The sequence below is a fragment of the Myxocyprinus asiaticus genome, chromosome 41 (assembly GCF_019703515.2).
Source record: "Myxocyprinus asiaticus isolate MX2 ecotype Aquarium Trade chromosome 41, UBuf_Myxa_2, whole genome shotgun sequence".
Classification (NCBI taxonomy): Eukaryota; Metazoa; Chordata; class Actinopteri; order Cypriniformes; family Catostomidae; genus Myxocyprinus; species Myxocyprinus asiaticus.
The window spans coordinates 13,464,083-13,479,324 of NC_059384.1; the positions used below are offsets into that span (position 1 = coordinate 13,464,083).

The 15,242-nt window shown below is 36.7% G+C and overlaps 2 protein-coding genes across 7 annotated transcripts in view; one reads left to right on the forward strand and one right to left on the reverse strand.

Moving 5' to 3' along the window:
• LOC127432126 (high affinity cAMP-specific 3',5'-cyclic phosphodiesterase 7A-like) overlaps positions 1-4,580 on the forward strand; it is a 46,942-nt gene extending 42,362 nt beyond the window's left edge. For all 6 annotated transcript variants that reach the window (XM_051682945.1, XM_051682946.1, XM_051682947.1 and 3 more), the window contains 3 exons: positions 961-1,057; positions 1,167-1,247; positions 2,799-4,580. In XM_051682945.1, coding sequence (XP_051538905.1) covers positions 961-1,057; positions 1,167-1,247; positions 2,799-3,022 — 402 coding nt within the window. In that variant the 3' untranslated portion in view covers positions 3,023-4,580. The remainder of the gene's footprint in view (positions 1-960; positions 1,058-1,166; positions 1,248-2,798) is intronic.
• A 1,894-nt stretch (positions 4,581-6,474) lies between these two features.
• mtfr1 (mitochondrial fission regulator 1) lies at positions 6,475-14,283 on the reverse strand. Its single transcript, XM_051682965.1, has 8 exons — positions 14,201-14,283; positions 13,581-13,681; positions 13,386-13,484; positions 11,653-11,777; positions 10,399-10,625; positions 9,828-10,092; positions 9,559-9,733; positions 6,475-6,668 (listed from the first exon to the last, which is right to left on the reverse strand). The coding sequence occupies exons 2-8, from the start codon at positions 13,614-13,616 to the stop codon at positions 6,624-6,626; spliced, it is 972 nt and encodes a 323-aa protein (XP_051538925.1). The 5' UTR covers positions 13,617-13,681; positions 14,201-14,283; the 3' UTR covers positions 6,475-6,623.
• Positions 14,284-15,242: the final 959 nt, after the last annotated feature.

Here is a 15,242-nt window from a genome sequence, read left to right on the forward strand (position 1 = left end):
AAATCTACTAATAGAACAAGACAAAATTCTCTGCAAACAATCAATAATATTGTAACAGTCGCTTCTCAGATCTTGTTTTAAAGATGTTTAGATATTTCTTTGTATTGGAAGACAACCCAAAGATACTGTTTAAGAGGGATTTTTTTGCACTGTGGTCAATTTAATGCATTCTTGTTGCAGATTAAAGGAATATTTGGGGTTGAGTACAAGTTAAGCTCAATCAACAGCATTTGTGGCACAATGTTGATTACCACAAAAATTTATTTTGATTCGTCCCTCCTTTTCTTAAAAAAAAAAAAAAAAGCACAAATCTGGGTTCCAGTGAGGCACTTAACAATGGAAGTTAATGGGGCCAGTCCGTAAACATTAAAATACTCACTGTTTCAAAAGTATAGCCACAAGACATACACAATATTGCTTACTAACCTTTTCTGTGTAAAGTTTAGCCAATTTTACAACTTCATTTCCAAGACGATGTAATTTCAACAAACCATAAAACCCAAAAACGACTGTAAAATCGACGTTTTAACAACTTTACTGCTCAAATAATTCATGAGTTTTAACAGAAGAATTAATGTAAGTGCTTTTATAAAATTATAAGTTTCACATTTCTGCCTTTTAAACCCTCCAAAAATCGGCCCCATTCACTTCCATTGGAAGTGCCTCATTGTAACTTTGATTCAAACTTTTTTTTTTTTTTTAAAGAAAAAGGCAGACAAGTCGAAATAATATTTTGTGGTAATCCACTTTATGCCACAAATGCTGTCGATTGAGCTTAACTTGTATTGAGCCCGGAATATTCCTTTAAGGTACTTGAAGTTGATGCTAGGATGGGATAATATATTTTTTAACCAAGTTTAAAGTCCTGCTGTCATTTTGATGGCCAAATACAAGACAAATAGTTTGGGCACTTAAAAACAAGCACAAACCAGCTTTAATCTACATGTGTTTGTGTTCCAGATGGCCTTGAAGTGTGCAGATATCTGTAACCCATGTAGACCATGGGAGCTCAGCAAGCAGTGGAGTGAAAAGGTTACAGAGGAATTCTTCCACCAAGGTGCCCAATACTTATCATGACCATGCTTTGTTTATTTGTTCAAATCCACTATATCAAAAAGTTAATCAGTGCATTGTTATATTCCTCCCTATCTCCTCATCTTGTTTAGGTGACATTGAAAAGAAGCATAAACTTGAAGTCAGCCCACTGTGTGATAGTGAAGCCAACACCATAGCGAGTGTGCAAATTGGTAAGAAAGCACTGCTCTTGTTTACATGCTCCAGCTTTGCTCACGATCAGCATCCAAAATAATATTTTTTTGCCAAACTTGCCAATGTCAGTTGAATTGAGAACATTTGCCAGCCATTGAAACTCTATTTTGCGTTAGTTTTATTTATGAATTTTTGTTGAAATGACCATGCAATCGTCATCAGTTTTTCAACATCGGATTTACAGATAAATGCCACCATCTGGTGGGTATGTAAAAAATAGCTAAGTGCCCAGAGACGCCAGTACAAGACGATGCACAGGACTCAACATGTGTTTTCTTTAGTAGAAGGTTTGTATGCCTTTGAAATGCTGACGTCACTTACATCAGTCAAAATTCAACTTAACCCCTAACATTCTGGTGAATTTTTGGGTTGCCACCCGCAATATTTCACACTCTTACAGCCTACCATTCACGCAAACTGTGGACAATTTTTTTTCCGAAATCCCCCTAAATAAAAAAAGACTCAAATTATTCATAAATAATGTTGTATTTGTTTATAATCTTATGAAAAAGTTTTTTTTTTTTTGTCCTAACTTTGTGAACATGTAATTCTGGTTCTGTTCACTCTACCACACTTTAAAAAGTTTTATTTCATTCCACTAGATGGCAGTAAGCACTAGAAAAAAAGCATTTTCTTTCCGTCACATTCTATCACAGTATGCAGATCTGAAATGTAGGTGGCACTCTAACGCATTTTAGGCCACAAAGATGTGCTCGTCCATAGACATTCAGTCTAATTTTCAGTTCATGCACCACCCTCGTTATTTCATAGAATATCTCGGCCTCTGAGTGGACTAGAAGCTATTTTTTTCCTGCTGGAAATTCATATTTTGTTCTGGGCATCTAAGATATAACATTAGATTATTCAGCCAAGCAAGCTCACAGACAAGTAAAAATTGCCTAAGGTAAAAGCAGATATACGTTTTAAGCTATTTGGAGCTTACAGCAGCAGTAATCGGCACATAAAAGAGACATTTGTATTTGATGACTTACAGAAATCTTATTTCATTTTGTGATTATTTTAAAAACAGTAGTATTAGGCAACAAAATAAACTGTACAGTTGCATTCCTGAGAATGAGAACTTTCATTTGATATATGACTTGTCCATTTAGGACTTTTATTTTCATATAAATATTTCTACACCATTAACTCTAGGGGGCGCTAATTTTCAACGTGAATGTTTTGAGGCCTTATTTTGTTATTTTAAGTAACAAATGGAGAAGTAATTACCTCTGAAAAGTTCAGATTCTAAGCTTTCAAATGATACCTCATATGCTTGACTGATGTATAGGGTGACTTTAAAGTTTTAAGCATAAACTTTTTACGCAATATAGTGCCCCCCTTTGGCGGGTCCAGTAGAGTTTAAGGGTTTAAACCGTATAATGTTATTGGCAAATTGGCAACTAACCCATTTTTTTTCTCGTATTTGCCGCATCTCAAACCCAATTTAGATGCTGACGGTAATATTAGTATAAATGAATTGTAACTGGCTCAGATTTACTGTATCTGATTTTTTTCTTTGTGACCAGGTTTCATGACCTATGTGGTGGAGCCTCTGTTTGCTGAGTGGGCGCGTTTTTCAGACACCCGGCTCTCTCAGACCATGCTTGGCCATTTGGGCCTGAACAAGGCCAGCTGGAGTGCCATGGAGTCCGAGGCATCGGGGAGCTTTGAGGAGGGGGAGTCCGAGCCGGCCCGGGCCACTGAGGAGCCCAGTTCCAGAGCCTTATCTCAGGGAAGCCAGGAGTCATGACACCTCAACACTTGCATTGGGGAGAACACCTCTACTGCCCTCAGCCAAACATTTGAGTTGCTCGCCACCCATCTCGAACCAACCACTGATGATTTGTATTTTTTTCCCTTTTTGTTTGTTTGTTGATTTAATTTACAGTATTTAATTTTAAACTCTCATTTACCCTTTTGACACAGAGCAATACATAGATACCTCATTTTGCTACTGCTGCAGTTTTTTCTTTTAATTATTGTGATGTATTTATTTAACCTTATTTGTTTTTTCTTTTTGGGCGTTACCAAGTCAGCTCTGATGCTTTGATAGAGACTCTAAGGACATATGGGGGTAGGAAGGAAGCCCCCTCCTTTGGCTTTAAAGTGCCAATTTGATACACTTGCTCTGAAAGTGATTTGAAGCATCTCGAGTATTTCTAGGAGAGGTTTTTACAACTGCACCAAGAGACAGTATGTGTGTGTATGCGTGTGCTTGCGTGAGTGGGTGAGCATACCAGTGCTTCTGCAAACCAATCTTCCTCCTTGTGTACAAAAATTACAAATGTGAAGAGCCCAGTCCTTTTGCTGCCTCTGAAGACTGTTTACACACGTTGTTTTCTAAACGAATCATGTTCTGTGTTTTATTGCCTTTTAAGCACAGACATGAAGAACCACTTGTACATTTTTCGAAACATACTGCTGATGATCAACAAATCGATTGGACTGCAACTCTATCGGTGTGACGCATCAAATGCCATACGAATGCCATTTGAGCTCCATTTGCATCTCTCTCCCCCCTACAGACAATGCCCTTGTGCTGAAGGAACATCACTCCGTGAAAGGTGGCAAACGTAGAAGAGACGAACCCTTTCGACCGTGGAAGAAGATTCTTGTAGCTAGACTCTTCATTGATTTTGCTCAGGGTTTCACCAACCTGCTTATTGGGAGAAACAAGGAAGTTAAGGTGCCTTTTGTAGGTAGCCACCACCCTCTCTCTTTCTCTCTCTCTGTATTTTGTAAAGGTAAGAGCTCCTTCTCAGAATCTGTCTCGAAGCCATTCTTGTCTCTTCGAAAGACTGCTACACGATGCCTTAAAACTATGCACAATGCTAAGTGACCAAACCAACTGTCATTTTCATTTTAAACTCATTTAGTGCACTGTCTGACTATATCCTTTTTGTTGTGGACAAAAACAACTTATATATATATATATATATATATATATATATATATATATAATATAAATATAATGGAGGCTAATTGGTTTCATTTTATTTTTAACATTAAACATTCAATTTTTTGTGTGTATTGTTTTTGATTCTGTACAGAATGGACAGTTGTTTTTGTGCTTCTCTTGATATTTAGAAAGAGAAGAGGTGCTTTGTTTTAGGTGATTTGTATTTTTTGTTGTAAGTGCTGTAAGACTGTTGATTTAAGAAAAAAAAAAAAACTGTTTACAGTTTGTTGTAACAGCCATTTTGGGGAGACGACCTATGTGTCAAGCCATTTTGTTAAGGCTTTGCCGTATAACCTTTTGATACATGTTGCAGTTGCATTTTTTGATGAATAAAACTTCATAAAATGTTTCTCTATTGAATGACATGAGCTCATGCTGCTATATCTAATGTAATGTTGAGAAAATGCATCAGAATGTCATGTGCTTGAAATGCAGCCAAACAGAAACACCTGATTACACAACTGAAAAAATAACGAAATTTGCATCAAGGCATTGACTGATTTATTAAAGAAATTAAACTCCATTTAAATGGTTCTTATTTACTGTGGGAAAAACAATAATAAACCCACTTAGGTTATACATGACTGCAATCTATAATGAAAAAACATCTCAAAAAGATTTCCATAAATCCTGAGGTATAGTTCCTATGTGTTTGCCACATGTTGGTTTACTCTAAAACAGCTTGAAATGAGAAATAGGATTAATAATGTTAATGTATAATGCTAATAAACTGCATTTAATTTGTAGTTATATCCTGTTGTTTTGGTGCAGATAAATGATGCGTTAAAGGGATAATTCACCCCAAAAAAATAAAAAATAATTCTCATTTACTCACCCTCATGCCATCCCAGATGTGTTTGACTTTCTTCAGATCACAAACGATGATTTTTAAAAGAATATATCAGTTCTGTAGGTCCTTACAATGCAAGTGAATGGTGATAAGAACTCTAAAAGCTCCAAAAAGGAGATAAAGTCAGCATAAAAGTAATCCATATGATTCTAGTTGCTTAATTCTTGTCATCTGAAGAGATCCAGTTAGTTTCACTGTACACCTTGCCATTACAGTCTCTAGGCACAATCATGACTTCAACCTCAGTTACACTTCCTAGTGGTTGACGCATGCGCTGAGCACTAGATGGGGTTATAGGAAGTGTAATCAAGCTTGAAATCCTTATCGCCTTATATTTTGGTCTGTTCTCACTCAAAACCAACTGGATCACTTCTGAAGACATTAATTAAACCACTAGTCATATAGATTACTTTTATGCTGATTTTATCTCCTTTTTGGAGCTTTTAGAGTTCTTATCACCATTCACTTGCATTGTAAGGAACACACAGAGCTGAGATATTCTTTTAAAAATCATTGTTTGTGTTCTGCAGAAGAAAGACATACACATCTAGGGTGGCATGAGGGTGAGTAAATTATGAGAGAATTTTCATTTTTGGGTGAACTATCCCTTTAAATGTGCAAAGAAACAAACCTTTTTAAAGGTACAAACACTTGTCAACACAATTCTTATGATATGATCAGGTAAAGTTATACTTCAGAGATGCACAGCTTAATGTATTTGTAGATAATGTGTTTTCCTGTCAATCAGTTTCACATGAAAAACAAACTACATTATTCAAGTGATTTGTTATATAACTAATTTACTTACAGAACTGCAATAAAATGTTCCAAAATAAATTACAACCTAAAATGCATTTTAAATAAGCTCTAAAAACAAATGAGCAAATAGTACTGACATAGTGCCTTCTATTCCATATTATGATCACCAATCTTTGAAGGTGTGATACATAATTGTTCCTACAGACAGGCTAGAATTTGTAGTGTGGTAGAAAAAAAGCATTGTAACATCTAAGAAAGTGGTGATTTTCCAGCAGCTATGAATTGTACCTTTGAAAACAATATGTTTTCAGAAAACCACAATGCTACTGATAAGGCAACCAGAACAGTCAGTACTTTAGTGCTTGCTTTCAATACTAGCCCTTCAAACATAAGGAATTCAACTAGTGTGCATTAGAGCTCTATTGACTTTAAACAGATTAAACTAAAAACACATAAAATTGTACATAAAACACAATGCATTTTTTCATATAACTGGCATGATGGAACTTGTATACAATGAGACCACTGTTGCACTGTATATACTGATACACATGAACTCTTCAAAAGTGCAAAATTACAAAAATTCACAACAATGCTGATGTCCAGTAGGTGAAACCAGATTGACGGCATAGTGTTTTGGCATGTGCATGCTAACTTACATGAACAAACAATATTTGAGAGCCAAAAAAAAAAAAAAATGTTAGCTCACTCTTTGGCATTAAAAGTCATCTGGTTAACTCAGTTAACCCTCTAAGTGTTCTATGTGCTCGATGTATGTCCATATTAGTATGGTTTCCTCCCAGTTGATTTCAACATATGCTGTCCAAACTGCAAAACAACACCAAAAAATCATTGGACACCAAGGTTAAAGAATACTGACAAATGATGAGACAATTCACATGCCACACATTTAAAGTCAACACGAAACAGTTCACATTCCAATTTATATCCATAATATGACATTATTTGTGAGAATGTGAAAAACAAACAAAAAAAAAAAAAACTGTAAAATGTATTTTTAATGAGAAATAAAGGCAGGCGGGACTTGATTATATCCATCAAGTATTGATTTGATCATGAAAAGGGATCTACAGTATATGGCAGGTCAGTGAAGGGAAGGGGTTGAAAATATAAGATTAGGTTTAGGAATATCAGCCAAACAAGTTGGCCGTTTCAGAGGTGGAGCAAATTTTGATAAAAGATTATAAAGATAAACATTTCTTTGGGAATAATGTGCACTGTTGCATCGTCCACAATAAGAACAGGAACCAGTTTTTAAGGGATTGTCCACCCAAAAAGGATGGATGTGATTGGAAATGATTCTCTCATCATTTACTCTCCCTCATGCCATCCCAGATGTTTGACTTTCTTTCTTCAGCAGAGCACAAATGAAGATTTTTAGAAGAATATTTCAGCTCTGTTGATCCATACAATGCAAGTGAATGGTGACGAGACCTTTTAAGTTCCAAAAAGCACATTAAGACGGCATAAAGTAATCCATAAGACTCCAGTGGTTAAATCCATATCTTCAGTAGCAATATGATAGGTGTGGGTGAGAAACAGATCAATATTTAAGTCCTTTTTTACTATAAATCTCCACTTTCACTTCTTTTGTTTTTTGCGATTATCATTCTTTGTGCATATCGGCACCTACTGGGCAGGGAGGAGAATTTATGTGAAGGACCTGGCTGCAGTCTGAGGTGGGGCTACATATGGGGCGGAACTACACGTGTTGCCCTGCCCATAACATAGTCTCACTGGCTCGTTCATCTTTCATAGACATGCATAATAAGAGATATGGTCGTTGTTGCTGGTGTGTTATTGTTTGAGAGATACTGAATAGTTGAGCCAAACCATTTGATTATACTGCTTACTTGTATGTGATATTCAATACTAAATTCCTTGGATTTTATCCTACGTTAAACATGAGGATCAAATCGGGATTAATAAAGGCTGAAACTGACGTGAAAATGTTCTTAAACAAATGCCAACTGAAAATCACGTATGTGTTTTTTGGGTTTGGTGCTCATGCACCGGTACGTCAGTACAGTGTTAACAGTTTTAGACTGTTTGCCTCATGCAATATTCCTTATTTTCCGCTGTAACGGACTATTTATTGACTGGTGTTGGTTTCTGTGTGCATGTCAGTTAGAAAGTAATTTTTAGGCCGATGAGATAACGGAGAACACATTTTTGGAGCGAGGAGGAGAGATAATCGTTTACAATCCTTCAAAGAAATTAATATTAATCAATATAGAATACGAGCGAAAGCACCGCAACTATCTCAAGAATGGAATAACAATTTTCATCAGTTCATCAGCCCCTTGTTTGCTATTGTCAATGGCATAAATTAAAATGACTAAATTCCTAAAATGCAGTATAACAGATTGAGCAGATAAGGATGGCGTTCATAAAGCAAACTTGGTCAATGAAAGAATCTATTATTAATCATGCAAAATAATCACTCACGATGATGAGCGGTTATGGCAGAAACCGGGAGATTAAAAGTGCATGCATACTCTCGGTTTTTTCGAGAATTGCCCGTTGCATACAAGCACATGCCTTATGAACGAAAGGATATTTGAAAATACGTTTATATTACATCTTAAACGTATTATCTCTAACTTTTGTGAGAATTGGAATATAATTTACAGTAGATGGCGCTGTTGGTTTTCATAACCCATATGTTGGGTCATAAATTAAAATGTTTACATAACAACAGCACTGATTATACTTTGCACTATGGTGATATTAAAAAAAATGAACAAATATTAGAATTAATTTTATTCATAATTCATTTCTCTAATCATGCGTTATAATGAAGGCTTTGTGAAATTGCACAACTTTTTGATTTACAGATTTGAATGACAGCAGACACATCAACACAGTTTGTTCATCAGTCTATGCGACTCAGTCCTACTACATTTGTTTGAAATGACATGTGAGGTACAACACAGTCACTTACGAGTCATAGCACTAAAATCAAAATGATCTTTCCTAATTATTTCAACACTGACCACGACCACATTAGAGTTGAATCTTCGCCATAGTAGGATTAGTAATTTCGCCCTCCACTTTCAACACGACTGAAACAACAACAGGCTGCTCAGTCAGACTCTTGCTACATCTGTTTGCAATGATCCGTGAGGTACAACACAATTTCATATCACTTAAGAGCCACAGCACTATAATAAAAATTATCAGGCTACATTATTTTAAAAACGCATCTCCTATAATGTACACCAATAAAGGATGACCGAGCCAATTAGAGTACGTTATGGGCAGGCGAAACGTGTAGCCCCGCCTCAATGTGTTGCCCCGCCCCGTTCTGCAAGCTGCAGCCAGGGATACTTGGAATTTATTGTAAAAAAGTACGCTAATATAGATTTTTTTCTCACCCTCACCTATCATATCGCTTCTGAAGATATGGATTTAACCACAGGAGTCTGGAGTCTTTTATGCTGCCTTTATATGCTTTTTGGAGCTTCAAAGTATGGACCTACAGTGCTGAGATATTTTTTTTTTAATCTTAATTTGTGTTCAGCAGAAGAAAGAAAGTCATACACGTCTGGGTTGGCATAAGGGTGAGTAAATGAGAGAACTTTCATTTTTGAGTGAACTATCCCTTTAAGAAAGGAAATGGGGATATTTTGGTTTCATACTGATTAAAAAGTGATGTTTACATTTACAAATCTACTAAAGGGTGACTAAGTCTTACCAGTGGCATTTCCACATGGGCCTTATTCTCAGGGGCTGGAAAGTTAAAGCTGCTTTCACATTCGCTGTCACAACGGTAACGGTAAGCGAACTTTCGTTTCAGTGCCTCGGCAATCAGCGCTGATGCATCTGTTGGCTCAACAGGCTTGGGTTTCGTTTGGCCATCTGCCGGACGACTGTGTAAGAAAAACCAATACACATGTTAATGACCATTCTGGTAACTCTTTGACAGCTATGTAAGCTGTCATGTTCCAAAACTAGCAAACGCACCTCTTAACTGAGCGCAGCTTTACTTTTCCCATGTCTTTCAGCACGTCTAACATGCTGGGCACCTCTGTCTTTTTTAATTCTAGGTCCAGTATTGTATTGTACTCTGCTTTCTTCCCACGGCGCTCTTTGATGAGGTCGATGGCGGAATAGCTCCTCTGCATGCTGGAGCATGGAGGAGGAGGAGGTGGTGGTGGTGGAGGGGGCGGGGGTGGGACTGGTGCCATCAGTGGAGCCATGGGGACAGGAGGGCCACCTGGAGCTGGAGCTTCAACATAAATAAAACCTTTATAAAATACTGTATAAAGAGTGCGCTTTACAATTTAAATAATATAGCATTTTTTTTTTTTTTTTCCACACAGTACTGAGAATGTGAGGGGGAAAATGTGCTTGATTGTCTTGAAAATAATGATTCTAAAAACAGGTTTCATTTTCCTTATTGAAAATATAATTTCTTGCTTTTCTCAAAATAACTGTAAAAATCTGAGTCTGGAACACTTTGGTGACTTAAATAAGAAATGAGGATATTCAGAATGTTGTATTCTTTAACACCCATTATCAAAGCTCAGCTTACCCGGGGACTGTGCAATTTGCTCCTGTGCCTGAACTATCTGTGCGATTTGCACTCTGAGTTTGGCCAGCTCAGACTCAAGAACGCTGATCTTCTGAATTGCTTCATCATTGATAATCGCCTGGCTCTGAGGAGCAGGCTCAGCTTGATGCAAGCTGGGTAAAGAGCGCTGCCGTCTCAGGGGCCTGCACTGCTGAGTGCGGAAGAACAACCCAGAATCTGCTTTAAACCTGCAAGACACAGATACATTCACAATAAACACCACATCTGAGCTATGCAGAGTCAATGATTAATTCTATTTACATTCACAACCCATATTGTAAATTACAATCGTAAATATTTGATCGTCAATATGCATTTAAACTCAATTTACTTGATTTTATCCATTGTCTAAGGAAAAGAAAACCACCTGGAGCATTTCAACATCTCCCAATGCTAACACTTATTTTTCATATTAAACGTTATTTGCTATTATTGCCAAAACTTTTGTAGAATCTATTTTATTTTGGTACAACATACATGATAAATAGTGCACAATTTATTTTATTATTTAACAAATAAAAGACTCCAATTATTCATAAAAAAATATCGTATATGTTTACAATCTTATGATGAATAGATTTTTTTTTTTTTTACTTTTTTTGTCCTAAATTTGTAAGCATACAATTCAGGTTCTGTTCACTCTATCGCCCTCCAAAAAGTCTTATTTTATTCCACTAGATGGCAGCAAATACTAGAATAATTTATGTTTCCTCTATCACCTTCCATCACAAAGTGCCGACCCGAAATGTAGGTGGAGCTCTAACGCATTTTAGACCTCACAGGTGTGCTCGCCCATAGAAATAAAGTATAATTTTCAGTTCATGCACCACCCTAATTGTTTAATTGAATAATATCTCGGCCTCCGAGTGGACTAAAAGCTCAATCTAGGTGTCATTAGAAAGCAGAGATCCTCTCCTTTGTGATAGTTTATTAAATCTTATCATCAGTAGTCAATAACATATTTCCAATGATTTGTTTAGCATGCCTTTCCTGCTTGACCGCATATTTTTTTCCTGGACATCTAAGATCTAACTTTGGATTATTCACACAAGCAAGCTCACAGACAATTAAAAATGGTGTAATGACATTTTAAGCATAAAACGATATAACGCCCCCTTTTGGACCCACCGGCGGGTCCGCAGAGATGAAGAGGGAAGTGAATAGGGTGAATTTTGATTTCATATTGACTTTATTTAGAAGCAGAGACATTTTCACCTAGTTTTGCCAGCTACATCACTCTCTTCTCTGTCAATCCAGCCTACATCAGCGAAAGTTGCCACAAGTCCATTTGGTCCATTGGAATTGTTCAGGAAACCGGCTCCAACAGTAAATGGATGAAGCTACATGTCCCAAAGATAGATTAAAGGACAGTTAATAATTGCACCACCTGCTCAAGGCACTTTACAAGTCTCAAACACATACAATGTCTGTCAACAAAAACAGCAACAAACCCCCCACACACATTTAAGTACTTGTCCCATGTCAGAAATACAACAGCAGAGTAAGCTTCTAGTGTTTTCACAGACACAGTAAAGCAAACAGCACCAGGGAAACCGGTTTAAATATTGCCTTATAAAAGTGCTGCGGGAGCAATTAGTGTTAAGATTTACAATGCCATTCAACTCTGTTATAGAGAGAAGCAGAGCATTATATATTTTATTTGTGCTAACCATCAACTTTATTAAAATACACAGAGCGCTTCAATCTTTTTAAAGGTTTCTTGGCCAAGATTTCCAAGAATAAACCAGAGAACTGACCTAAAGCAGACATGCTGCATTCCTTATGTACAGGACAGCTGAAAGGAAGGGCAATAGAGAAGAGAAAAACACAAAGACAGTAATAAAAGTTTTAAGGTGAGTTTGAGTTCATTGTATATTTGATTCATTCATGTTAAAGTTACCCAGTTGGAAAAGGCTAGATTAGAATGTGCGATATAAAAACTGTGTCCCTGTTATTCAAGATTGTTTACTGTCAGCACTATAATGATGTCAAAATAGACAAGAGGCCAGAAATATGTTGATATGGGTGAACTGAAAGATTAAGGTGTTGCAAACTGAAAGAAAACCAAAAATTAACACGTAATGTAAAGATTTAGAAATGCAGAAAGGGCATATAGAAAAAGAATACAATGACGACAGAATGCTACAAAATCAGTGGAATGACAGAATACAATAAGTAGTCTTCCCGACATTTCAAAAAATACAATAAATGACCATCAATATTTAAAACATACACTAACATGCATCTAAAATATGCTGAAGCAACACTATACTCATTTTTGTATGTTAAAATAATTTCCATTGCTTTTGAAATTATGTCTCAAAGTATGAGGTATTAAAGGGGTCATGATATGTGGAATAAAATTTTCCTTGATCTTTTGACATATAAGAGGTCATTGTACCACAAAAACATACTGCAAGTTTCAGAACTCAAAACTTTCTCCTCACTGCAAAAACAGCATTTGTTGAAACCAAGCTGCCAAAACGACTCGTTCTCTACTTCCTCCACATTGCGATGTCACACTGTGGTAGACATTTGCAGCTGACCACCTCCAAACAACACATCAACGCCTACTCATCACTTCCGTAACCCCGCCCAGTAATGATGAACAGTGAGTTGGCAAGGAGAGCGAGCATGTCAGTCAAGAGCAGAAAGCCAATCATAACAGTGGGCGTTTACCGTCAAGTCTTAAAAGGAGAAGCAGCACTAAAACAGAGCGTTTCTGACAGAGGGTCAGAATGAGGGTGGAAAATCATCATTTTTTACAAATATTTGAACAAAAAAAACTTTACTAATACTATAAGTGAACCTTAAGGAACATATTAAAATAACAAACAAGGCATGCCATGACCCCTTTAATTGCTAATAAGGCATCTTTTACATGCTGACCCAATAGATGCATGTCTGACACACTTAAATTAACATAAAAACCAATCCAGTAGTCATACTTGAAATTGGACACGAGGACAGGGTGCCAGAGGAAGACTTGTGGCGATTCTTCTCACAATACTCCTGGACGACCCATAAGGCTTTGATGATCCTAAAGCCTAGAAGAGACGCAAATATGATCACTCCTCTAATCACAGGATGAGAACTGCCAAACAGCCATTACAGTACATATGAAAATTATTCCATAAACTCACCAGGTCCATTTCTATCCGTCTATGACTTTTACTCATCCTGTGATTCAGCTGCAGTCACATCAGTCTCATCATCTGCAATCTTTGCTAGGTCATTTCAAAACCTGTTTAGAAGGTAAATTAGTATAACAATTTATTTATTTCTTCAGTGGAAGATTCCCTAAAATTTTACAATAGATTACATTTTTTTTATTATTATTATTTCAAATGTACTCTTTAACAGAGTGTACTCTTTTCCTGCAAAAATCAGTTTAAGCATCTTTTACAAACTTGTCTCCATTCCTCCTTCCAGGAACACGTCGGCCTAAACCGCCAACAAACTTGGCAAGCAGCCATTGTTCAAGCTGATAGATTTCACCTTAACGTTGGCCAGAAAGTACATTGCGGTGCTAATCCATTTTCTAGTTGTTTCTTCTCAAAGCACATGAGCTGTGAAGTTTGAGCGCCTGTCTCAAACAAATACTAAACCAACAGCTACAGTAGTGAGATGTCAACAAACCTGTCACAGTGGTTAAAGACGCTAAAATTAAGGCAGTGCTGGATTAAAAGCGCACTTATTTGAATATTAAACTTGTCGTTATTTTTAATGGGCCACTGAACGGAAATATCAATAATACACTTACCGTGTAGTAGTGTCACAGGCTTTTCTAACGGCATCCACTGTACCATGCAGCTAATGCTAACAGCGGGCAACCTGTGTGGTTTTCCAGAGTGTGGACCTTTAGTAAAAAGGGGTGGGGTTATACAACATTGACCAATAGGCTTTTAGAATATTCCAACAATGGGTGGGTGGTATTGTTAATGAGTCAACCATTGGTTTAAACTGGCGGATTAGCAGTTCAACTGGCCAATCATAAAATAGACATGGATCGCACGCACGAGTCATTTTTGTGAAATTTTTTTTTTTTCCATAATGAGCAATTGCAGAGCCCTTAACAAATTTAGTCTACAAGCTTAGCATAAAGTAGCATAACTCGGCAGTCCCATAAACATTCTATGGCGGTACACTGGCGAGGAGACAAGAGCACGTTTTTTAATGGATGTCAATGGAGGAGATGATTAAGTATGCTGAATAAACTGCTTTTGTGAGAAACAGCTTAATGAATTAATGAATTGACCGCCTGTCCGCTAATCTCCAACATGTTTTATACTAAACAATCCAATTTGAATCAACTATGTGTGGAGTTTACTACGATAAATGTGATGTTTGTAAGAGAAGACACGGAAAATTTTGCGACAGGAAAGTGTCAGTTTACGGCTCCCCCCATTCATTTGTAATGTGTCCGCAAACGGTGACATACTGTCGTAACACGCTAGTTGACCTTTTTATTTGTCTTTTCTATCATACCTGTATCAGTTCCCTTCATTTTTTGCCACGCGCAATATAATTATTAAATTTTTTCATTTGGTTGTTTGGCTTTGAAATTGATACTAGCAATGTATTTATTTATTATTGTAATACAAAAAAAACTGTTTTGTTTAAATAACTGTTAATAAGTAACAATAGACAAACAATCAAATACAATAGTATGTTTTAGGTCAGATTTGACATTTGCTTAAGTCATTAAATGGTAGATTTGTACAGTTTTTATGTGAACTAAAAGCATTTAGTAAAACCCTCTTTTATTGGCCGAGAATCCATGGCGTCATAGTCCATAGTCTCCA